General features: G+C 43.7%; 1 protein-coding gene across 1 annotated transcript in view; it reads right to left on the minus strand.

Annotated features, from left to right (window-relative positions):
* Positions 1–23,715, minus strand: part of adam11 (ADAM metallopeptidase domain 11) — a gene marked incomplete at both ends in the record, with an annotated part of 69,245 nt that extends 45,530 nt beyond the window's left edge. The window contains 4 exons of the mRNA XM_080747244.1: positions 11,952–12,018; positions 12,455–12,531; positions 21,262–21,422; positions 23,652–23,715. Coding sequence (XP_080603370.1) covers positions 11,952–12,018; positions 12,455–12,531; positions 21,262–21,422; positions 23,652–23,715 — 369 coding nt within the window. The remainder of the gene's footprint in view (positions 1–11,951; positions 12,019–12,454; positions 12,532–21,261; positions 21,423–23,651) is intronic.
* Positions 23,716–24,517: the final 802 nt, after the last annotated feature.

Consider the following 24,517-nt stretch of genomic DNA (forward strand, 5'->3'; position numbering starts at 1 on the left):
CAATCAGATCTAAATATAGTGTTTTTATTGCAATATATGAGATACATTTTAAACATATCATCACTGTTTGGGCGGAAAGAAGCCTTGTACTGTAAGACCAAAATCGTTTCAGAAAATGGAAAAAGACTGAACTTTCTGCCCATAATGACAGGTTGAAAGTGGAACAAAGAGTACATTGGATCCATTTGTATGTATAATAACAGATCAACAAGCTCACAGAAATCGGTAGATTTCGATAGTTTTGCGCGACACTATAATACAATGCATTATAACATTAAAAGAGGTGGTGAGAAGATCACGGCACCCTGTCTTTAAAATAAAGCAAAATGTTGTGTGAGTCCCGTATAATGTGTATAGAACAGGTGAGAAGACAAAAACAAGATATGATTTGGACACAAACACGTCACAGCGTCTCTAAGCGAGGTACTGCACCGGCATGCCAACGTCACTCGTGGTAACTCGCTCCACATACCAACGTCAGCCTTGAAAATATGGAAATTGTAAAGCGACACTGCTCTCAGCGGGCACAGATCGAGGGCGTCCGCTAATTGCAAATGTAACTGAATGCAAGGGTCAGTGTCAAGTTGTTTGGTAATGAAGTCTGCTAAGTCATGGCTGACACTGGAGCTGGACTACGTCTGGTACGCTTCAAAGACCCCGTCTGAGACTAAAATCTACAATTTAGGTATTTAGCAGTCCCTCTTAACCAGAGCGTCTTACAAGTGTAAGATCAGACGTAATTGACGTGACCCAAGACCCACCCTATCCAACCAACGAGAGGTAAGTTACTAGGATGCCAGGTATACATCAAGTCTACTGTAGCATTCTGTCTAAAGCAGTGCGGTTCTCAAAGTGGGGTCTGGGGACCACTAGTGGTCATTGAGGGGGTTCCAGGGGCGTCCCCGGCTAAACGATTGGTGGTTGGGAACCAAATGGATCCTTACGGGTCTGTAACTCTGAGAGTGTACTAATTTGTACATTCTCCATGGCCACCATAAGGCTTTGGAGAATCTTTGGGGTGGAGGTTCTTCCTTCCTACTGAGAGTGTGCGTGCAAAGTTTGACGGCGATTGGTCCAACGGTTACCAGAGATTAGCTGTTCACAGACGGACAGACTCACAGGAGCAAAAACGTAATTCCTTGCCTTCGGCCATTCCGGCCGGCCGAGGATATGAATATGAGATGAGAAGAGATACAAGGAAGGAGGGGTGCTGGACTGCTGGGGGGGTGACGATTATTTCAATCATTTGCCTCGATGGCAATTAATGAACGATGATTTAAAAAAAAGTTAAAATAGCAGACGTAAAAGCAATTTTACAACAAGCACAATGCGTTGTGAGCTTATAGATCAGCTATTTTCAAAATGTTTGGTCACCACTATTGCACAAGGAAGTATAATACAGGGTACCAATACGCTGAAGAAGGCTGTGTAGGCTGCTACGCGTGGGTTATCCCAGTTTACATTTTCCACTATGAACTAGACATCTAAAAATAAAGGCTTTTAAATCTTTCACTAGAAGAGTGCCATAGTTTCTTTTTTCGTAGTTATAGGGTACGTTGCTAATCAGAATAATTGAATAAGTCCATTATAAAAATCTATTCAAATATTACCGGTTTTCGATACATATATTTGGTAAATTTCCCAGCCCTAGTAAAGCCTGAAGCCTGAATGGCAGAGGTTACTTCATGGTTGGCCCCAAACAGAATCCTGGCACTCCCCCTTGTTTTGTTATCCGTTATGATGACAGGACCATTATCTGAGCATATTACAGCTCTCTCTCTCTCTGACCCTTGTAATAATAAACAATCATAATTCTGTACCCTTTCGGTGTACATTCCTACATACCTGGATTTCATCCAGCGGGTGCTATTAATACAGCCCCCAGGGAGCGGCTGGGGATCAGTGTCTTACTCAAGGACACGTTGACACTTAAGCCAGGAGGGGGGATCGAACACCTGTACTCTTGCTATTGTTGCTTTCAGCGTTGAACCAGAGAAAGTTCATTTTAGTGACTTTTTAGTGACTTTCCCCAAACACTTGGGAGAAAGCTCACGTTGTTGATTTGACATTGACGGATTAGTGTTTTCTGGCCATTGATAAAAACGCTGCCAAGTGAGTAACCTTGCCACACCTTAGCTGTTGCTGAATTTAGGGCGATTGGAGAGATATGCGAAGGACAGATACCCCCTGGAACGCGCTCAAGGGCCCTTGGGGGTCCCTGGGACCCCCGCTTTGAGAAGCACTGGTGTATGCGACTCACAGGCAGTCTTGACTGGTAGCTACTTAACACATATGAGCTCACGTGCGGTGAGTCAGCTTCCTGTATGGTGGAAAATCAATGTCTCAGTCAGTATTCCACCTCACATTACAGAGCTGGAAGATAGGAAGATAACTCTTGTTGTGAGTCATGTGGGAATGACACTCCATAAATACTCCATAAAAAATGTCTTCTTTCAAAGATGTGTAAGCAAGCCTCATTTCTTACATAACAAAACCCTGCAACATGCAATCAACCCCGAAGCCCATGTTCAGAGGCCTCTATAGAGCACACGGTCACCTTCAAAAGCACTTTCAATTCACCTCCAAAAGCACTTTCAATTCTGCTTCTTCTGGTATATTCTAGAGCAGGGGTGGGCAACTTTGATGATTGAGAGGGCCACTATATTTCCACCTTCACTCCAGAGGGCCACAATGTATATTGCTACACCTACTTTGTCATTCTAGTATCTCATACAAAAGAAGCAAAAATAGAAGATCTACAAGCTCAAAACGTGTCGCACTGCGATTATTTTATTTGTTAGTAATTTGTTAAATTGGAATCCTGAAATGTACAAATTGTATTTAATTTCAAATGCATTTAGTTATACTCATGTTAACTTTATGAACTTAAATACAAATACGTTGGATATGAAAAAAATACTAACATTTTAGTACTACTATACTAGTCAGATAGACTGAAGGAATTAAAACGGGTCATGTTTGCATATTTGGAATTGTAACAGCTGAAATCAATAATATATCAGTATTCTGATATTAACCTGCGGGCCGCATTAAGTGAAGGTGGGGCCGCATGTGGCCCCCGGGCCGCCAGTTGCCCATGTATGTTCTAGAGCCTAGTGTAAAACTAATCTACAGATGGTATTATACTCTAGATAGAATCTAGTGAAAACTAATCTACATATTGTATAATCTAATCTAGTGTAGGACTAAAACGCAGATAGCATATCTATGATAATATTCTATTAATATGCAGGTGTTGTGATCATGTTACCAACAAGAATATTTATGAGGAAATACCCAGGGTGAGGGTGAAAATAGCAGCCAGGAGAACGAGACTAAACAGGACACTGCCAAAGACACGAAGAGCTGCCAGCCAGCAAACTGGTGCCGTGAGAACCAACACGCGGCCACAAGGACATCCCACATTAACATATATGTGGGCGTACTCAAGAAAGATGATCACAATGTACAGACGAGCTGGCCAGATGTATGGAAAACCGGGATGACTGGAAGGCACTGCTGGAGGGCTCGTCTGAGGACATTACAAGATAGTGCTCTTCTGAAGTCTATAGTGAATGACACGCTATAAATAAACAATCCATGCCAGCCATGGCACTTGTGGAAACAGGGAGACCACCACGTGACTGCTCAGCATTATCTGTTTAACCCATTTAGACCTAGAATTATTGAATGCTTTAACTATTGAAAAATAGCAGATATACAAGCTCAATATATATTTTCCAAAGCAAACTTTTGTAACTCAAATATGCTGCTTCTGGTGGGTCCCTGGAACAACATATTTTGAGATGGGGGGTCCGCGGCCAAATAAATGTAATGTTGGGGGTCCTTGACATGGAAAAGTTTGAGAACCACTGATTTAGAGGAGGGATTTAGAAGTCCGGTCAAAGATCGGGTCAAAGATATTCAAAGACTTGCACACATTTTTCACGATTTTTCAAAAATAGCAGATCTACAAGCTCGCAGCGCGGCACTCGGTGCCGCGCTGCTAGCTTGTATATCTGCTATTTTTTAATAGTTAAAACATAAAATAATGGTTAAAGTGGTTAAAATCTAACGCGACTCGGGCGCGTTCCCGGTATTTGAGAGTTAAGTGTTTAGCGAGACCCTGACAGGTCGATTCAGCTCCTTCAGCCTCGGTCCTTCACCCACCTTTTCTCTGGTCTGTGGCCAGAAGAGGACAAAGAGACTTTAGCCATTCCTTCCAATTAGAGAGGAAGCACACAGCACTTATGGCAGGACAGGGAGAAAAATAAATAAAGGGCAGGATTACGAGGCTCTAAGTGAGGGAAATCTAATTGCCTGGCACAGCAGCGTGCACGCCGTATCGGAGGATTGGGTGTCCCGTGCACGAGCCGCAGGTAATAGTTAGTCAGTCAGTCAGTCAGTCAGTCAGTCAGTCAGTCAGTCAGTCAGTCACATGCACACACTAGAGCATTCACCAAATATTCGAATATTCGAATATCAAAGTCACTATTCGACGTTGTTCACCGAAGTCGAATATTCGCTTATTTTTCCTTTTTTTATTGTTTTCTCTTTAAAAAATATATAGTTTATAAAGCTTGGCTAGATAGGAAGTCATAAGAATGAGTTTTCAATGCCCCTGGTGGATGAATTTGTTAATACCAGGGGTTCTCAAAACCTTTTTAGGCTGTGACCCCCAAAATAAACATATTTGAACTGGGGAGCCCCCACCCTGACAAGCACTTGGAATTGTAGGTATTACATTTAATGTGACTCGGTTCCGCAGATAAATATTGTGAAAATAGCAGATCTACATGCATGTAGATCTGCTATTTTCACCTCTTGCTTACTTAATATTTCACAGTTTGGCCAGTCCTGTCGAATATTCGACTATTCGAATACTTTGAGGTTGAATAATTCGAATACAAAAAATCACTATTCGTGAATGCCCTACTAGGAGGAGGATTTTTTTTCCAAAAGAGTGTACAGAAAGAGTTAAAATTAGGTTTTTATGTGGCCACACCCACCAGTTCATTAAGTATGCCTGGTTGTTTAGGTGGGTGGTGACCCAGCTGAAGTTAGCCACACCCACAGTGTTGGGTGAATGTTAAAAGGGGAGGGGATGATTATATGATGTCATTTAATCACTGTTTTTGGATTGGCACTTTTGAGCCACAAGGTGTCAGCCTCCAGGAAGAAACCCCAAAAAATACAAAGGGAATAAATACATAATTGCTCATAACAACCACACCAGGGGGTCTAATGAAGTACTGTCAACCACATAGACACATGAAAACCAGAAAAACAACAAAACTATGGCAGCACACACATGGGCACAGTTATGTTATCTGCTTATATTTCCCCAGGTTCCTCTTTCTACAATTTCTTTATTGTGATAGTGGGGGGAAAGATGAGAGGGATGCTGTATTTATCCACGGAATCAAGTTCATACTGTATGTACATCAGGCTGGAATAAGAACTAAAAAAAGGACCTGCTGCCCTGTAAAAAAGGAAACGAAAAACTAAAAGGGTGATGTAATCTTCAACAAAAAACATTTGTGCAATGCTTTAATGTTAACACACAAGCATTGTTCCTAGTTTAAACTGTGGCCAGTGAGACCAATATTATGTTACGAATAAAACAGCATAAAGGCAAATGTTTTTTCCCCCCAATACTAATAACGTGTTCTAGTCACGTTTTGTTGTTTAACACTTTGCAGAACACTTTGCAGAGCAACAGGTTCACACAGTTTGTCATTTCGTTCCATTACACAGATTTCTTTCTCCCCCATTTTTACCACGTTCCCTCATGTGCCTGCCTAAGGGTACATATACCCCCATTTGAGGAACAGTGAAATAGGCCACTACATGATGAAGCACTGCAGTAGTGATATAACTAACTGACTAGACTGCAGGCCTGGCTCATACATCTCCTCTTTGTGAATTTGACATTACATATTATGCAGGAGCAGAGTGCACGTTCCGTTCCCTGGTCTCATGTGTCACAGTCAACTCTCTGATTGAATCAAAGCCATTACTGCTCATTGTATTTGAAACTATACTATGTCTTCCATCTTGGCACAACAAGAACCCACTAGAATATTGCACACTCATACCAATGGAGAATAAACATTTATCATCCACTCACTGGCAGAATCATTATGAATATGACACCATCACATCTGATCAAATTAACCCATTTAGAACGGGTACAGATTATTGTGTATCATTATTTTATGCTTTAACTATTGAAAAATAGCAGATATACAGCAGTCTGGCTTAGCCATCGTCAAAGAAAAGGTCCTTTTCACTTAAATGGAGCTCAGTTAGTCTGTTCTTGAGAGACTACTATGTCACTGGTTCTCAAACCTTTTCATGTGAAGGACCCCCAAAATTATATGTATTTGGCCACGGACCCCCATCTCAAAATATTTAGTTCTTCCAGGGACCTCCCAGAAGCAAAATTTGAGTTACAAACGTTCGCTTTGAAAATACATTATTCAAAGATGTGCACACATTTTTACGACTTTTTCAAAAATAGCAGATCTACAAGCTCGCAGCGCGGCACTCGGTGCCGCGCTGTGAGCTTGTATATCTGCTATTTTTCAATAGTTAAAGCATTCAATAATTCTAGGTGGGTTAATGAGGCTGGGGTTGATGTTTTTTCTGCACTATGGGATGTAGAGCTTAATGGAGAGGAGAGGAGAGGAGAGGAGAGGAGAGGAGAGGAGAGGAGAGGAGAGGAGAGGGCAGGGCGTATGACGCTGTTCCTTTTTGGCACACAGCCAATGAAGTGGAACCATGCTAACTTGTAATGAAAGGCTCCGACTCACCTCTCACCAAGGACAAAAAAAATAAACATGGCATTACAGGGTCTAGAGCTGTGTCATTGGGGCTCCATTCGAGTCAAGTCTTCTAAAGTCATCAAATGTGTGACTTGAGTCCAAGACAGTCTCGAGTCACCCGTGAATACAGGTGTTCCTTTAGATTTTCACTTGCCCTTTGGTGTGCCTTGGGCAGAAAAAAGTTTGAAAACCACTGGTGTAGACGTCCCGAAATGCTTGACCTTGCAAAGCGAGTAAGTGTAACGGCATCTCTCCACTTTCACTAAACTTACTGCCCAAACAGCTATTCCTGTCAGAAGGAACAGGATAGCTCAATGCCTGTCATATAGTATTTCTCTCTCTCTCCCTATCTGGAAATGGACCAGGCAGTGAACAGAGAGACCAGGGCTGCGTGTGGGACCGGGCAAAGTGTACCCATTGTAGAACAGTGGTTCCCAAACCTTTTAGCTTGATACCCAACAGAGACATTCGACCAAAACTAGTGACAATAGCTGATCTACAAGATCACAATGCGTTGTACCGCTCTACAAGCTCTCTATCTCTCTCACTCACACACACACACTCCCTTTCTCTTTCTCACACACACACACACTCACACACAAAACAGCATCTCCATTGCATCTAGGGCTGTCACGATATTACATTTTACATGACGATTAATTGTCACTCAAATAATTGGCGATTAACAATTTAATTGTGTATTTGTCGTTGATAATTACATTTCTGTTTGGCTTTTAGGCTTTGAAGTTGCATATGGTAGATATGACACATAACCTAAATATACAAATACATTACTGACATATTTTACAACTTACTAATTAAAAAATAACATTGATAGTGGAAATAGCCTATCTACAAGCTCACAACGCGTCGCATCGCGACGCGTTGTGAGCTTGTAGATCTGCTATTTCCACTATTTCGGACATTTTTCAACATTCACGATTATGACGATTATGACAAAATAATTGCGATAATGTCAAATAATCACGATTAGACGATTATGTAATAATTGTGACAGCCCTAATTGCATCTCCAAAAGGCCTGCCTTTGAGAAATTGTACATTGCTCTGTGCTGTGGCTATGGCAGTGAGTTAGACAGATGCAGTCTCTGACTACTACTAGCAAACAAAATATATTCAATCTTTAAGTCCAAGTTATGGACCAAAATCCCTTCAGGGATGGAAAATAACAACAAAAAAAGAAACTCTCAAATGTTAAGCAACTAGTAACGTAAGGTGATCACTGGCTAGCAACAACTTTTTATTGGTTGTTCAACATGGAATAACCTTCCATAGGTCATAAGAGAGTGTCCTATGTTTTCATACTAAAAATGGTTACTTGATAAGTATACAAATACAAATATATATTGCCCTCTAAAACGCTACTAATTTCCCAGTGTATTATTACACAAGCCAAGTGGAACTTGATTTAGCCTTGTATATACGTTTTATTCCCTGTTTCCCTCTGTACCCCACTGTTTTTGCTTTTATGTTTTTCTGTGGGGACTGCAGATGTATATTAGATAAATCCGGTGCATTGTTATGCAATGTTCATTAATATGCAGGTCCCCATCTAAATAAACAAATAAAGTAAAATAAAGCAACAAAACAGTGCTAGTGAAATGTGGACCTGGCTGCCCAAGTTCACTACTGGCTAGGATGGACACGGCCACGGTCTCCGATCAAACTATAAGACAAGACACACATACTCGACAGTATGGCTGGAACTATAATTACATGCCCAAAATAGGGATGGATTTCTAATTATTTAAATGATCGATTATGCTTTATATTTTATTGAATCAATTAGTTTGATCAACTGTTGCACCCCTACTCAACAGTAGGATACTGTGCTTGTTGCCATCAGTTCAGTTCGACGTTTAGCAGCACATGGAGGTCATTCAAGTCATCAAGGTGTGGGCTAAGTACAGCTGAAAGATGAGGATAGGATACCACAGCACACATCCCAGGTAGCTTGAAAGGAAACTGAAATTGCTCACTGAGAAGTATGAGAATCCACTATCCACTGATGCCTGCAGTTCCCGGGGATCTTCCACATTTATGGTGGATAGAACCTCAGGCTGTAAATACATTTCTACAGAGAACTGAAACAGAGCGAGCCTCCCAGATGAAGATTAGGCGAAAGTTGGATAAGGAAGATATTTTATCACGTTTTCATTCAGCTTTCTTTTCTCTTTATGGGGAATTCAACTACCGGTATGTGTCTTCACTTTCCCATGCTTTCAAAATCTTTCATTCATAATTCTAAGGATGGGCACTCCCAAGCCAATCATGGGCTCTTTCCATTTACAGTTAGCCAATCAGGCTATGGTCTCCATTCTACAAATACCACTGCCTCTGAACCTGTCAATCTCATTTCACAACCCAGCTCCTACCGACCTACCCCCTCTCCACCGCAGAATGGAGAAATCATCCTTCAAGGGCTTCTGACAGAAATATGGGAAATATCGGGCCTACTGGGCTGGGCTTCTGGCAGGGTTTCTTGCTTTTTACAGGGGTTGGGCGTGGTCATATTCTAATACAGACCGAATGCCCCATCTTAGCACTGGTCTCAGTGGCTTGGCTCGCTAATCATTAGACTCCCAACCCACACCTCCTGGGATCGCAGCCCAGGAGGTGTGATCCTGGGATGCAATTTTTCAATCGCATCCCACCGCGGGCAACTTTTTTGCAGATAAAGAATAGTTTTAGACCAGGGGTTTTCAAAGTGGGTGACGGGGCACCCTGGGGTGCCGCGCCGGCAGTCCAGGGGTGCCGCGAGATCATTTGATAATATTTGAAATGTATTTGGACACTTGAAAAAAATATTTAGTAAAATGTTAAACTTGAAGTACAAAGTTATTTTCAGTCAGTTCTAACCAAAATGACTATTATCTCAACGTTTTCCTCGCAACCTAATCATTAAAATATCATTACAGTCAGGCAGAAACCTGTCGCACAAAACTAGTGAAAACAGCCGATCTACAAGCACACAACGCTTCACGATGCGAGGTGTTGTGTGCTTGTAGATCTGCTGTTTTCACTAGTTTAGTACATTTTATAGATGATAAATACAAAACGAACGGTTTTGGACATACAAGGTTTCCACCCGACAACGACGATATGCTATAAATATAAGGTGATGGGAGTGAAAATTATAATGTATTATAATGCCCCATCTTAGCACGAACGGTGCCTCGGATTAAAAAAAAAATATTTATGGGGTGCCCTGAGACAAAAAAGTTTGGGAACACCTGTTTTAGACTGCGCCGGGGCACGCTGTCTCCAGCGAACTTGAGCCACTTGAGGCCCGGGTGAGCGAGTCGATCGCCAGGCCAATCATTGCGAAATTCGTTTGAGCAGACTCATTGCATCGAATTGCATCACGATATAGGGACAGAATAGTAAATATTGTTGTGGGGACTGCTTTTGCCCCAACTGCCAATCAAAGTGACTACTGGGTTGGGCTAATGGATGCAAGGGGATGGGCTGCTATATCTGGCAACTGCCTTGGCGGATGATTTCTCCCACATGCATCTTTTTTCTATCTCTATGCTCTACTAGTGCTGTACATTGCATTGAGTTCCAGGAAACATTGATTTCAAGGATTGTGTATTCATTGAGACACTTTAACTGTCAGATAACACATGCTAAGCATATTGGCGCCTGAATTTCCAAAGCAGGATCAATTAAAGTAGGTCCATCCATCCATCTATCTATCAATCTATCTTGTGGCTGGTAATGGCCAGTGTAGACCACTGAAATACGGATTAAGATTTACAGTTTTCAGTTTAATATTTAAATTAAATAGATGTTTGAGCACAAATGTAAGAGACTGAAATTGGTACTATTCACGCCAAGACTGAACGAAGCCGCAGATTAATTTGAGCAATTTTAATGTGAACAATCTGTTATTTTAGCAATAATACTAAAATGTGTCTTTCCAAAATAAATCTCACCAGATGATTACTTTAGAGTTCTACTACAATGGGAGAATTAAGCGTTAACAAAACACACAATTTAATTGTAAAAAGATTTAAACTGTCAAGTGTCCACTAAGCAAGCACAACCATTGCAAAATGACAAATATGTGAATTATGTACTCCGACCCAAGACCCCGTATTTAAGCGAATGTTTGTAACTCAAATTTTGCTTCTGGGTGGTCCTTGGAACTAAATATTTTGAGATGGGGGTCCGTGGCCAAATAAATATCATTTTGGGGGTCCTTCACATGAAAAGGTTTGAGAACCACTGACATAGTAGTCTCTCAAGAACAGACTAACTGAGCTCCAGTTAAGTGAAAAGGACCTTTTCTTTGACGATGGCTGGCCAGATTGCTGACATAGAAACATAGGTTTTTCAAAAAACCTCAGAAGGATTCAAAAGACACTAATAGAATCGGGTCAAAATTCAAATTTTCTCGATTTTTCAAAAATAGCAGATCTACAAGCTCGCAGCGCGGCACTCTGTGCCGCGCTGTGAGCTTGTATATCTGCTATTTTTCAATAGTTAAAGCATGAAATAATAATACACAATATGTGTACCCGTTTTAATTCAATTGCGCTCCAGGCTGTGTGCCATTGAGATTGTTCCCCAACAAGCCAGGAGGGGGGAACAGCCCAGGGACCAATAAAAAGGTGACAGACAAAAGCCATGGAGTGAATTTATGAGCAGTTCAATAAAACGAAATAAATCAAGATGGAAATGGATGGAGTCCAATTCATAGTCTGTTGCGTGATGGTGTCTCGCTGCGAGAATAGGAGACCTGGCGCGCAGCACGGAGCATAAATTAGCCTTTACGAGACTGTAGTGTGCATCTCTCAACCCCATAGTGTGTAGATAACGAAATGACCATATGAGCAATTTGTGCCTCCTATTTTAAGCATGTGTGTGTGTGTGTGTGTGTACACTGTACACCTGCCTGGATGAATATCACAGTATTCAGGGGCAAACAATTAATCTAGATGTATGTATGTGTTGTGTGTTAATGTGTGTATGCATACTGTAAGTGTGCCAACGTACATGCGAGCTTGCGCGTGTGCATATGTCTTAATGTCACAAACTCAGCCAGTCCTACCAAGTTCTGGTAAAATGATAAAGTGAGCAGATGACATGCAGGTCCTACCATGTTCTGGGAGGGCTGTCCATCCTGGTCAAAGTGACGCTCCATGTAGTCCGAGGACAGAAGGTCACTGACAAGGGAGAGGACAGACCATAGTGAGGAAGGGGTCTTATTCATAGCATTTGATTGCTGTCGCCGGGCAGAAACCTAGCATCTCAAATGTTTCAACATTTTTTTTTCTTTCTTCATATATTAAGGTCCTACTTTGTCATACAACAGTGACAACATTTCGAATCGTTTTTTGACATACAAGGTTATCTGCAGGATAGAGTAGACGTGATAAATGTTCATCTGCCCACACGCTGTAGGTGCATACTGTATGTATGCCCTTAGTTGTTGCAGTAGGTTTTACATTAAAGAAATATTGGTGCTCCAAATAGTATTGATATATTATATGAGTGAGTGAGTGAGTGAGTGAGTGTGTGTGTGTGTGTGTGTGTGTGTGTGTGCGTGCGTGCGTGCGTGCGTGCGTGCGTGCGTGCTTGCGCGTGTGTGTGCGTATTTACTGGTTCAGATCCAGGTCCAGGATAAAGGATTTGCCAAAGGCCTCCACCAGGAAGCTGCTCTGGGCCAAATGGACAGGCTGTAGAAGGGGGGAGAGAGAGAGAGAAAGAGAGAGAGAGACGTGATTTATTGCATAATTTTAAAACATAACCGTAGTCTAGAGCACCAGCACTCTGTACAGTAGATGGAACAGCCATCTTGGACAGAAGCAGCTTGCAGGATGTGATTGCAGAAGGTGACGTCAGGGCAAATATTTGTGTGTGACTGGAAGCAGCACTTCTAGAAGCAGTGATGAGAACTTGAGTTCAGTGTCTTGCTCAAGGACACGTATGACATAATGCCAGGGGAAGCAGGGATTGAAACCAGCAACCATAATTGTTATCCTGAACCACTGCCACAAATAGTTAAAGCTCGTCGTTTAAGCTCTACCCTCCAGCGCCATAGTTGGTCCTATGGAGGGACACATTGTGAGCGACGTGGTGTGAGCATGTAGATTGGCTATTTTTCTACACACAACCGAGAGAGACGACTACAAGGAGACAGACATGAAGATGGATTTGACATGGTTAACAGTTGAATCAACCTGTTAAGGGTGCATTGGACAGCTCAGGCTCGTCGATACGTTTCAAGAACACATATGTCTAATACCAGTAAGACTCCCTAATCGGGAGATAAGCGACCGCCAGGTCGCAGCGTGATTTTAGGGCAAAATGTGTAGGAGCAGTGTCCAGAAATGTGTTTGAAAAAAAAGGGCCTGATGGTGGCGCTATATGGGACAGATCCATGTTGATGAGATGAGTGTAGACATACTGTGTCGCGATTTGCGTGATTTTAGGCCAAAATTGTAGGAGTAGTGTCCAAAAAATCAGCCTGAAGTTGGCGCTAAATGGGACAGATCAACGTTGATGACATGAGTGTAGAGCAAGTGTGTAGGAGCAGTGTTCAAAAATGTGTTTTGCAAGAATCGGCCTCATGGTGGCGCTAGAAGAGGGCCATGTGAGAATTGATGGGTGGAGGTTGTGGTTTGGCAGGCAAGGAGTGTGTGTGCAAAATTTGGTATGGATCGGTTGCGGAGATATGAGCAGGGCAAAAGTGTGACATGTGACGTGTGACAGATAGACTGACGGACTGACTGACGGACGGACGGACTGACGGACAGCTGGTCGAGGTTTTGATAGTAACTGCGACCTAACGGTCGCAATAAGGTGTCTTGCCAGACATATCACAAACCACGTACACAGATAATTGTGTTCGTTAAGAGCGCCCGGCCAAGCTGGTGGCACCATGGAGGAATGAAACCCCTGGGTCCACGGTGGTCAAGAGTCAGTCTATGGAAACGGCCATTTATGTGACAATGACAAATGGCTGACCCAGATGAAGGCATCTACTGTAGCACTTGAGTGTGGGGTTTCTTTAACTTCCTTCAAGTGTTATGTATCCAGACATCTGCTCTACACAAGATGTGTATTGGTGTGCATTACCCTTCAATCTTTCTGTCAGCCACGATTTACTGGCTATTGGCTGACTAGAATTTCAATTGACCGTAAAAATATAAATATCGATGCTTTTAGATTAGTTGTTTTTTTTTGTTGTGAATGTGTCTTTTTTTATGATACTTTGTTAGCATGTAGAACATTTTCTATTTATTTTTTAAACAATGCGTTCACATTGCCAGTTCATTTGAAAGATGAGTCTGTTCCCTTTCTGGTCCACCAGTCTGACGGGGCCTCAGGTTGGCACAGGTACTTCCACACAGATCTGTCTACAGCAAACCTAGAAGGCTAAAATACAATGGCAAAGGGCGAAGCGAAGAACATGGAGTGCTTTGTGTTCACAATGCACAGGTTAAGTGAACCACCGTAATTACTTGCACCAGGAGAGCGTGCAAGTACTGCGTTCGGCTGCGTATGTAGTAGGTAGGTAGGTAGGTAGGTAGGTACGGTAGGTAGCTGTGTGTATTTAAGCCCTAAGCACAATCAGGGACCAGCATTTCTGGCGCAAAGTAGGCCATAAATGGGATTTGGCACCTCGACAGAGTGCAGTTCTAGTTTACTTCTGCATTTCACAACTGTTCGTTTCAGAGGGGAGTTATTTGGAAGTGTTCATATAAGCGCAAGACATGGTCTGGTCCACTTAAGTTGAAAGGAACCAACAATGAAAACACAATTAACGTGGATATACGTAGGTAACACAGTTACAGCATAGCACATCTACAACTAGAAGCAGTGCTCTTCCGAGCACAGGTCTCCACCAGGCCACACAAATCGGCCTGTTATAGCGCCACCATGAGGCTGATTTAAAAAATGTGGGGCAGAGGTTCTGAATTAGCATCCAGGGAGTGTGTGTGCTCAGTTTGGCAGCGATCGGGCCAACGGCGCCGGAGATTAGCTGGTAACAACCAGGCCACACAAATCGGCCTGTTATAGCGCCACCATGAGGCTGATTTGAAAAATGTGGGGCAGAGGTTCTAGATTGGCATCCAGGGAGTGTGTGTGCTCAGTTTGGCAGCGATCGGGCCAACGGTGACTGAGATTAGCTGTTCACAAACTGCGAGGACGCACGCACGGACGGACGCACGCACGGACGCACGGACGGACGGACGGACGGAGGGGAAAACATACTCTCCCTCAGCCTTCGGCTGGTGGAGACAATTATGGAAACCCTACAGTAGGGCTGGTGCATAGACATGTAGTACTGTCTTCATTGAACATGATGTGTATTACATACAGCCATTAAATGTAACATTTGTCCGGTAAATTAGAATCTTATCAACCACGTTGGCCACCCTCCTCTGCCTCAGATCATGAATGCAATGTCCGACTGCCGTGAAAGGCCGAAGAAGACATGGCACGCTTTTCACATTGGCCTATTATAGTGCCACCAGTAGGCCAAAATAACAAACCTGACCTGGCGGAGACCTGTGCTCGAAAGAGCACTGCTTCTAGCGTCTAGTCTAGATTGAACTTGCATATTTGTTTTACTAACTATTGCTTTCGTGAAAGCGAACTGTCTGAACAGTTTGCTAACTGGCCTGGGTCAAGTGTTAAGTGATTTTCAAGTGTGGACGAGTATAAACTCACAGTCACTGCCTGTGCTTGGTGGAAATGCCAGCTCTTGTGTAAAGGAGAACGTGCAGGGGCGTCACAAGGGGAGGGAAAGTGGGACTGAGTTACTAGGGCCCAAGGTGGAGGGGCCTTAATTATTTTATACTTAAGCTATTGAAAAAAAGCAGTTCTACAAGCTCACAGCACGGGGTCCGTGGCCAAATACATATCATTTTGGGGGTTCTTCACGTGACAAAGTTTGAGCACCACTGACATAGAAAAAAACTTGAAATGCTGGATTTGAAATGCTCCAGACACAAGTTTTCAAGATTTTTCAAAAATAGCAGATCTACAAGCTTGCAGCGTGGCACCGAGTGCCACGCTGTGAGCTTGTATATCTGCTATTTTAGCAGTTAAAGCACAATAGTTAAAGTGGGGGGCACCCGACAGCCAGTTGAGCTTCAGGCACCAAAATGGGTTGCAGCAGCCCTGGTTCCCATTCTAAATGGGTTAAACCCCTTCCCCCTATGAAGAACATTCATGGGGGGGGGGGGTCCCACAGTGAATCCTTGTACCCAGGGCCCAGAATTTGGTTGCGACGCCCCTGACAACATGTTCTTATTTATCCAGTAGGCTGCAACTCCAGACTTTAACCTCAAGGTCACGCGTCATATCCACTGACCGGTCGCCTCTGGCCTCTGGCTGACCGATGGTGTCACGATGGTAACAGGAGAGGAGGGGTGGAGGTGTGAAATATCATCTAATGTGGTGAAATGGAGGCAGGGGGGCTGGGATGGGATCAGGCATTGTCTGACCTGTCAGGGCGTCTCGTCAGGGTTACGATGGGGGAGGTGATGTTTACGGCTATGCATGACAGAGGTGAGTGAGTGTGCAGTGCTGCACACACAACACAACACATACCCTCATCTGACCTCAGGTCTAAAGGACAGTGGATGTGATCTTGACCCTGTGACAGCTGGCAGTAAGGTGGGTTCAAGGCAGGCCATGAACCCAACCAAATGGGTTTAACGAGCAGAAAAATGCTTATTTCAAAGCCACAACGAATGACGTGTCATATATATATGTCCAAATGGACATAATTCCATACCCCTCTGTGTGGCCACGAACTGTGAAAAGAAATGACAATATTTGCTTATGCAAGTGGACATTTTGTCCAAAGGGTGACGCTAGACTAGAGGAAAGACCATGAGGTCACCAACATCTGTAGGATTCATTCTTTCATGAGGGTACACAGTAAATTTCATGTCGATCCAAACCGGCCATTTTAAAGAGGTTTTGTTTTAGACCAGACTGAGTATTGAATGAACTGACCTTTCAACATGAACATAGCAATCCTTAAGGTCTTTGCACACTGCTGCGTTTTTCGTTGTGAAATGCGTTTTTCAGGGCAAGGAGAGAGAGAGAGATAGAGAGAGCAAGGGACCGAGTGGTGCGAGAAACGGGCGGCAGTGTGCAAACGTGACTGACATAACGTGAGGTTGATTTTTTATTTGCGCGCTCCGAAATTCACTCCGATATACGGCCCGAAAAACGCAGCAGTGTGCAACCAGCTTTAGAGGAGTTTAAAAAATAAATATATTTGACTTAAAGATGAGGTAGAAGTATGTTACCTTGCGACGACGCTACTACAAATATTGTTAGGATAAATGGAAGAGTTTCTAAGTAGATCAAAATGGGTCCAATATACTTTCCCTATTGACATACATTGCACATTGAAACATGTCTCACATTTACCCCTTTCTCCTTTTTTTTGAGCTGGCAATTATGTGTGCCCTTATTTCTGTGTGGTCTTGTCACTGCTGGTGCCTACCTGCCAGTGAGGAGCTATACCTGGTACCCTGCCAGCCTGCTGGAGTCACTGGTGCAGTGACAAGGTTCACCCTCCCCATGCGGCTTCCCTCTTGTGAAGCCACAGACAATTGAACAGCCAGCCAAGCAGGAGGCATCGTGGGAGGATTCCAACCCCTAGTCTCCACGGTGGAAAGGAACTTTACACCTGCACCACCCAAGCGCCCTCAGAATGACACGGTCACATTTGTAGCACACAAATGAACACAAACGTGGATTATGACAATCCAGGTTTCCGACACATTTTTACCAACCCAATTTCAACAAGGCCTATATAACAATCATTCAGCGCAAAAATGAGTCTCTTACTCCTTTGTGCAATGCCCAAAGACAGGCAGTTAGCAAAATATTTTTCCCAGACCCTTGATAAATTCCTAACCTTTTCCATTTATTTATTTCAAAATATTTCCAGGAATTTCATGACCTTGGGGACCCTGAATTACAGTTCCGTTTTCCCCCCTTTTTTAATCTTTCTTTCTTTTATTTTCCAAAAATACTCAATTGGGTACAGAACCACAAATCGGTAATCGCAATTATTTGTATGCCAATTAATCATCAAGTAAAAGTGGATCATCTCATGGTGATACAATACATCACTCTACAAGTCAAATAACGTTCCACACTGTTATTGGCTGCTAATAGAGCAACGAAGTTTGACGTCATTTACACATCCTACCTGGTTCCTGTTTTTTCCCCCCATTCTGAATTCCCATAGACTTTTTTCAGATCGCGTCATATGAGAACTGTGTTCCAAACATAAACAGCGGTTTGACTCATATGGATATGAAGAATCATCTGATGGTGAGAAAATGCTAATGTTACTGTCGCCAAATTAGTTACATTTTCACCAGAAACATACGGGAATCAAATATTAAGTGACTGACTATCATAAACCATACAGAGCCTCCCTGACAATATCGCACAGACCGTTTGTTTATTTTTGGACCACAATGCTTATATGAGACGATTTTAAGATGACTCACTGTTATTATCCAATAGAGAAATTACTTCCCGCGAACCAGAGGATGAAAGAGTGGCATCATGACTTCGTTGCTCTATAGATGACGGCTCATAGATTACAGCCAACACTTTGGTCTTTCCAATGACAATCAGGAATGTGACTGGAGTCTGGACTGCATGTTGTGAACGACCACAAACACAGACGAGCTCCGGCTGGACGGCACGTTTACTGACCTAATGATCACGGCCACGTGTCCGCAAAGTCGCAAACATGACCGTCTCAGGTTCAAGCGGTAACAGTAAACTGGCATCCCATGGTTTTCACGCCTTTGTCTTAATTAAATGATTTCCTCAACACGGTAGCTGGCAAACAGTTAAGCTATCTAGTTGACTGTAAGTTGATATGGTTGGTGCACTGCACAGACTGTGTGTGTGTGTGTGTGTGTGTGTGTGTGTGTGTGTGTGTGTGTGTGTGCGTGCGTGCGTGCGTGCGTGCGTGCGTGCGTGCGTGCGTGTGTGTGTGTGTGTGTGCATGCGTGTGTGAGTGATACATGTGTGTTGCGTGTGTGAGTGATACATGTGTGTGATACATGTGTCAAACAACAAGTTTAGTAATGAATAATAAGTAATAAGTGTGATGATCAGGAACTGATGACCATCTAAAAAAAAGGACAGCATATGCATGTTTTGTTTTCTTCATGGTTGGACATTAAGCTGGCAATAGCCTACTTTGTACTCTGTCACAGGGACATTGGACACCATATATTTTGAATGGGGCAAAAGTTCAAATAAGCACGTGGACATAGACATTGCCAACTAGAATGGTGGACGTCTTATGTCTATCTACATGCGTTTTAGCAGAGATTTACACAAGACACTCTTGGTAAAGGTCCTGACGACTCCAGAGGGACCGAAACGTCATAACAATGCTTGAATAGAATTGATGCTTTTTGTTCATGAATTCTTTACCGATCCAGATCCATTGATTTACTGTCTGTTACTGTCCAATGCACCTGCATCTGAATTAAGATACTGTGCAAATATTCCCTTCGCAGAAGCAGAGATTAACCAGATTAAGCCGAGCATCCCAATTCTGAGCATATGATATGTGAACAATTGGCAAAAATAGGTACGAATTCTGCAAAAATAGCAGATCTACAAGCAGAGCTTGTAGATGAGCTATTCTCACTATTTGATGTACAATAAAGTATATAGGGCTTAAGTGGTTAAGACTGGTGTTCTGGTGAGACCCGATAGCTGAGTGGTTAGAGGTTAGAGCTAGAGCACATTCCACATGGGCTCTAATTCCTGACAACGGTTCGATTTCCAGACAGCCTTACCATTTACTGCATGTCACTCCCCTACTCTCTCTCTCTCTCTCTCTCTCTCTCTCTCTCTCTCTCTCTCTCTGTTTCCTGCCTCAATTGCTATTCAGGTACATCTATCAAATTCAGGCTCAGAAAAGGCTTCACTATCTTGAGAAGGTTTGAATGATTGCTTGAGGGAATATCTTGAGAAGGTTTGAATGATTGCTTGAGGGAATAACGTTGTTTGAGACTTTCAGTCTCCTAACCCAATCACAATGTGTTTTCTTCTGACACAGTTACGTATTAAGGAGTCTGTGTTCTCTTCTGTCCAGCAGATGGAAAGATGCCATAACAGAAAGGTTTGTGTCATAAAAAGGGGAGAATTCACATGTGTTGTGTTGGTAATGAAGGAACTAACACAAATCTATACACAAATATTTGTGAATATTCTATCTTTAGATCTTGTCCTCAATATATGTCACTACCCACTGCTCCTAATACCAGCAAAGTATATATACTTTTACTAAGTTAAACGTTACACTAGAAGGCAGTTGCAACATTATTTAATAGATAGCTCAGTGGTCAATGATGCATCATGCTGCATCAATACAAAATGCATCATCATTTATGCTGAAATAATAAAATCTCAAAACACAGATAGAACACAAAACATTACTCAGGATTGTGTTGTTCTTGTCCCAAACAACAATAAAATAAGATCTGGTTGCCCCAGAGGTGAACTGGGCCTGAGTGTCTGTGATGTGAAAAAATGTCAGCCCATGGACGCCCAGCACAGATCCCAATATGCAAACCTCCATCCTCGCGTTGCTGGCACTTGGCATTAAGGATTGACTGTAAGTCCCTGCAACATACTAGCATCATGTCCAGCTTGTACATCAAGCTACATGGCCTCAACCATTTTTACAAATTATTTTTATTATTAATCCTCTTTGTTCCCTGTGGAACATAAGGCAGTGTGGCTGGAAAGAGGAAACAAGGAAGGCCAAAAACAAACTGGCGACGAACTGTGACCTCAGAATTGAAGATGGCAAACCTAACATGGGGCGAGGCACAACATGCTGCACAGGATAGGACCAGATGGAAGCAGATAGTCACAGCCTTAGGAAGGCTTCTTACTTTGTACAAAAATACAAGATATAAAGAGCTATGCTATTGGCATTTGGCATGTCAAGTTACTAGGTGTACAGGTTGTTAACTGAACTGCACAAATGGCAATGCAGTGTTCAGGGGTGACACCCCACTTTTATATAGCCTAGTAAACTATACTAGGCAAGGGGGAGCCTGGTTTACGAGGCTATCCTTTATATAGCGTTGATGAACTGGCCATGTCGGTCTACCTCTCCTTCATCGCAAAAGAGCAATCTTCAGGGACCGTGTGCACCAGCCATGTAAAAACACCCAGCACGTAGAACGAAAGGAAAGATTCCCAGTTCGATCTCGGGTTCCTCCAGAGTGGCATTTTTCATGTCATCTTCTTGACTTTAAAAAACAAGTCACTTTCCAACCCAACATACACCTTTGTAAAGCTTGGTAAGGAAACTCTCTCTTGAGCATTCTCAAACAGATGTATCAGACCTTGTCAGAGGAGAGACAGACAGACAGACTCACCTGCACTCCTGCGGTGAGGTTTTTGACTCGGGTGCCCAGGTGGCCGTGGGACAGCTCTTCGTCAGAGTGGATCTGCTGTACAAGCCGTTTGGGCTGCACCACGACCTGGGCAGGAGACAGGGGGTCTGCCTCCAGGCCGTCCCATTCCCACAGGCTCAGACCTACAGTAGAACACACAGGGCAGCATAACCACTTTAAACCTCTGCAGTCTTTATAGAGATCTGGACTCGAGTTACAACTGTACCGTGGACCGCCTACATCGAATCTCTTTGCCACAAATAGACGATGCGCATTTGAATGAATAAAATGTTCATTTAACCAATCTGTGCGGTATGTTAATACAATATAACTAGCACATCTGCAGTGGTAGGAGGTCTCCAGCTACTCTTATTCCATTGACACATAAATACTGCAGTAATGCCTGAAGATCATGTGTTCAATGTCACCCCTGGCCATGCGAGGCTTCCCTCTGGGAGTAGGAATTTGGTTCACTCACATGGGAGACAACACTGAACAGTGGGTGTGGACCGTGGAGATGGGTAGAGGTAAACTGAACATGCAGATGTTACGGCTTGCTGCTTTAACAAGTAAAAACTAGAAAGGTAAAGTATGATTGCTGTGCACTGACGATGATAGATACCGAAGATACTATATACTAGTAAGACGCCTCAGGGCGACCTCTCCCTAAGGTGGCGAGGTCACGCCATGTCTTGGGCATCTGGCCAGTGATGTATATCGGACCAGTTACCCATTTATGGAGACCCCTGGTACATATGGAGATCCATGTACTGTATATGGAGATATGCTGTGAGAGCCCAAACATGCATACTCAGTTATTCGTTATGTGAAAGTCCTATGATGTCTGACATCATAACCTTTTATGCCCATACATGGAGATCCCTGTCTGTAGAATACCATTTCTGTAGTGTGGTATGTGGCCGATGTGGGTTCCATATATGGGCATTCCCATATGAAGTCCTGTTAGATATGGGCTTAAAGTTGTACCATGTAACTTTTTTTATAAAACAAATCTTAAAATTGTCCTAACTGTTAAATCGCTAAAGTTTTAGAACACCCACTCCGTGAATTTCAGCCTGTAAAGCCTTCTCTATATAAACTGCGATCCTTGCCGGGGACCGGATCTCGCGCCAAAATTGCGTCATCACACTACCGGCCAATCACAGCGAGGGTTATACAACTGCCGGCCAATCACAGCGCATCTTGAAGTGGGGTCGCTATGGCAGCCATATTTGTTGTCGCCCGTTTGTACCATCCCTTCTCTAGGTAATTTCGCCTACCAGGCAGGGTGAAGGAGTCCGTATCTCTGGAATTACTGAACGCACAGGAACAAGGGACCCCTCAAAAGATAGATCTCAGCGAGGTGGAGGCAGACGCGGGGGTCTGAAGGTACGAAAAACGGCCGAAAGACGCGGACGCGACCGCGGTTTGCTATAGGGCTAATGACCACTAGTTGGGCATCTTACACAGTATAGCTTTAATATTGATGACATCAGGGAACTCCATATATGGGCATAAAAGGGATTCTGTTAGTGTGACATAACAGTGAAGCCAGAGCGGCAAACCCATTCTGTTAGTGGTTCCCCTGACATCACAGTGTCAGAGTATGATGTCAGAGCGACAAACCCATAGAACCACAGTGTCAGGCGTTATAGACAGAGATATACATAGATATGGACAAGCTGTGACCATTCAGATACTGACTACTACAGCAGGCCTGCCTACATTAATAACAGTACAGTATATTAACTGTAAAAGGGATGCATTAAAGGGATGGAGATCCCTGCTCTGAGTAGCTGACATCACAGAATCCATTTAATGCCCATATATGGAGATCCCTGCTCTGAGTAGCTGTCTGACATCACAGAATCCATTTAATGCCCATATATGGAGATCCCTGCTCTGAGTAGCTGACATCACTGTGATGTCACCTGTTTTTATGATCATATATAGAGATCCCTGCTCTGAGTATCCGACATCACTGTGATGTCACAGTGATGTGTCAGGGGAACCACAGTGTCTGGCGTTAAAGACAGAGATAGGGTCAAACTGTGACCTACTAAACTGCTACCCACGGTCGCAAAAATAACATTATAGGAGGCCTACTATGGTGTCACTGTCTTGCTTGCCAACAAGAACAGACCCTTGACCCTACATTTACCCCCATTGATTCTGGGTCCCCATCCAGGCCCATGCATTTGGGTCCCCATCCAGAATCAATGGGGGTAAATTTACTATAATACACTCTTCTGGGGAGGGAGGGGGGTCCCTCCCTGGCACAAAATCTTTCCAGGAATGGGGTGCGTGCCCAAATACTATTTGGGGGTCAATGCAAAAGAACCAACCAGTGTCCTGCATGCAGCATGGCTCACCTGTGACGGCCGCGCAGAGCAGCAGCAGGCAGCAGCAGGTGACAGCACTCACAGCAGCCAGCATTATGATGATGCTGAACCTCTGGCTCTCACATCATAGTCCCCGGCCCCGCCAGCAGGCTGCTCCTCACATGTAGACGCCTATGCATGCACATGCAGCAGCCAGTCAGTCACACACACACACAGGTGGGCTGGTGGTGCTGATGCTAGAAGAAGACGGAGACAGAAACAGGTGGAGGAGGTTTGCTCGGTGGTCGCTGGTCGTGTTGTGGAGGTGGTCGATATAACGGGCACACAAAGACACAGAGAGAGATCGCGGGGCGGGTGGGTTCAAAAACGCATCTTCTTTCTCACAGCCGCTGCCTCCTCCTCCGCCTCCTTCTCCTCGCTGCTTCTTCCGAAGAGAATAATGATTAAAAATGACATTTGAATGTGGTGTGGACGAGGTTCAGTTCAGTCCCCGAACAGAAAAGTCGTCATGGTCACTGGTGGTTTTACTGGTTTTAGTGTTTCGCGGGGGCGTGTCGTCTATGAAAATGTGTCCGCCGACAAGCGTCTCTCCTCGGCCAGTCGTTCTGCCCACCGCCGCCGCCGCTGTTGCTTGCTGCTTCTCTTCTTCAAACGGTGTGAACATGAATGCGCGGCGCGCGCGGGCGAATCAAGACCAGGTTATATAGTTCGTCGCACGGCGGTGTCCCGCGCAGATAAAGCATAACAGACGCTCAGGCGTCGTCGGTCGTTGGTTGAGGAGAGGGGTGGTGGTGGTGGTGGGGGGTCTCCCCTCCCCCTTACCTACTGTTCCATTGGGTACTTGTTTTTCCTTGATTGTGTAAATCAGGTTCTCAAACTTGGGTTCGGGACCCCAA

This window comes from Nannobrachium achirus (genome assembly GCF_963921795.1).
Source record: "Nannobrachium achirus genome assembly, chromosome: 18".
Classification (NCBI taxonomy): domain Eukaryota; kingdom Metazoa; phylum Chordata; class Actinopteri; order Myctophiformes; family Myctophidae; genus Nannobrachium; species Nannobrachium achirus.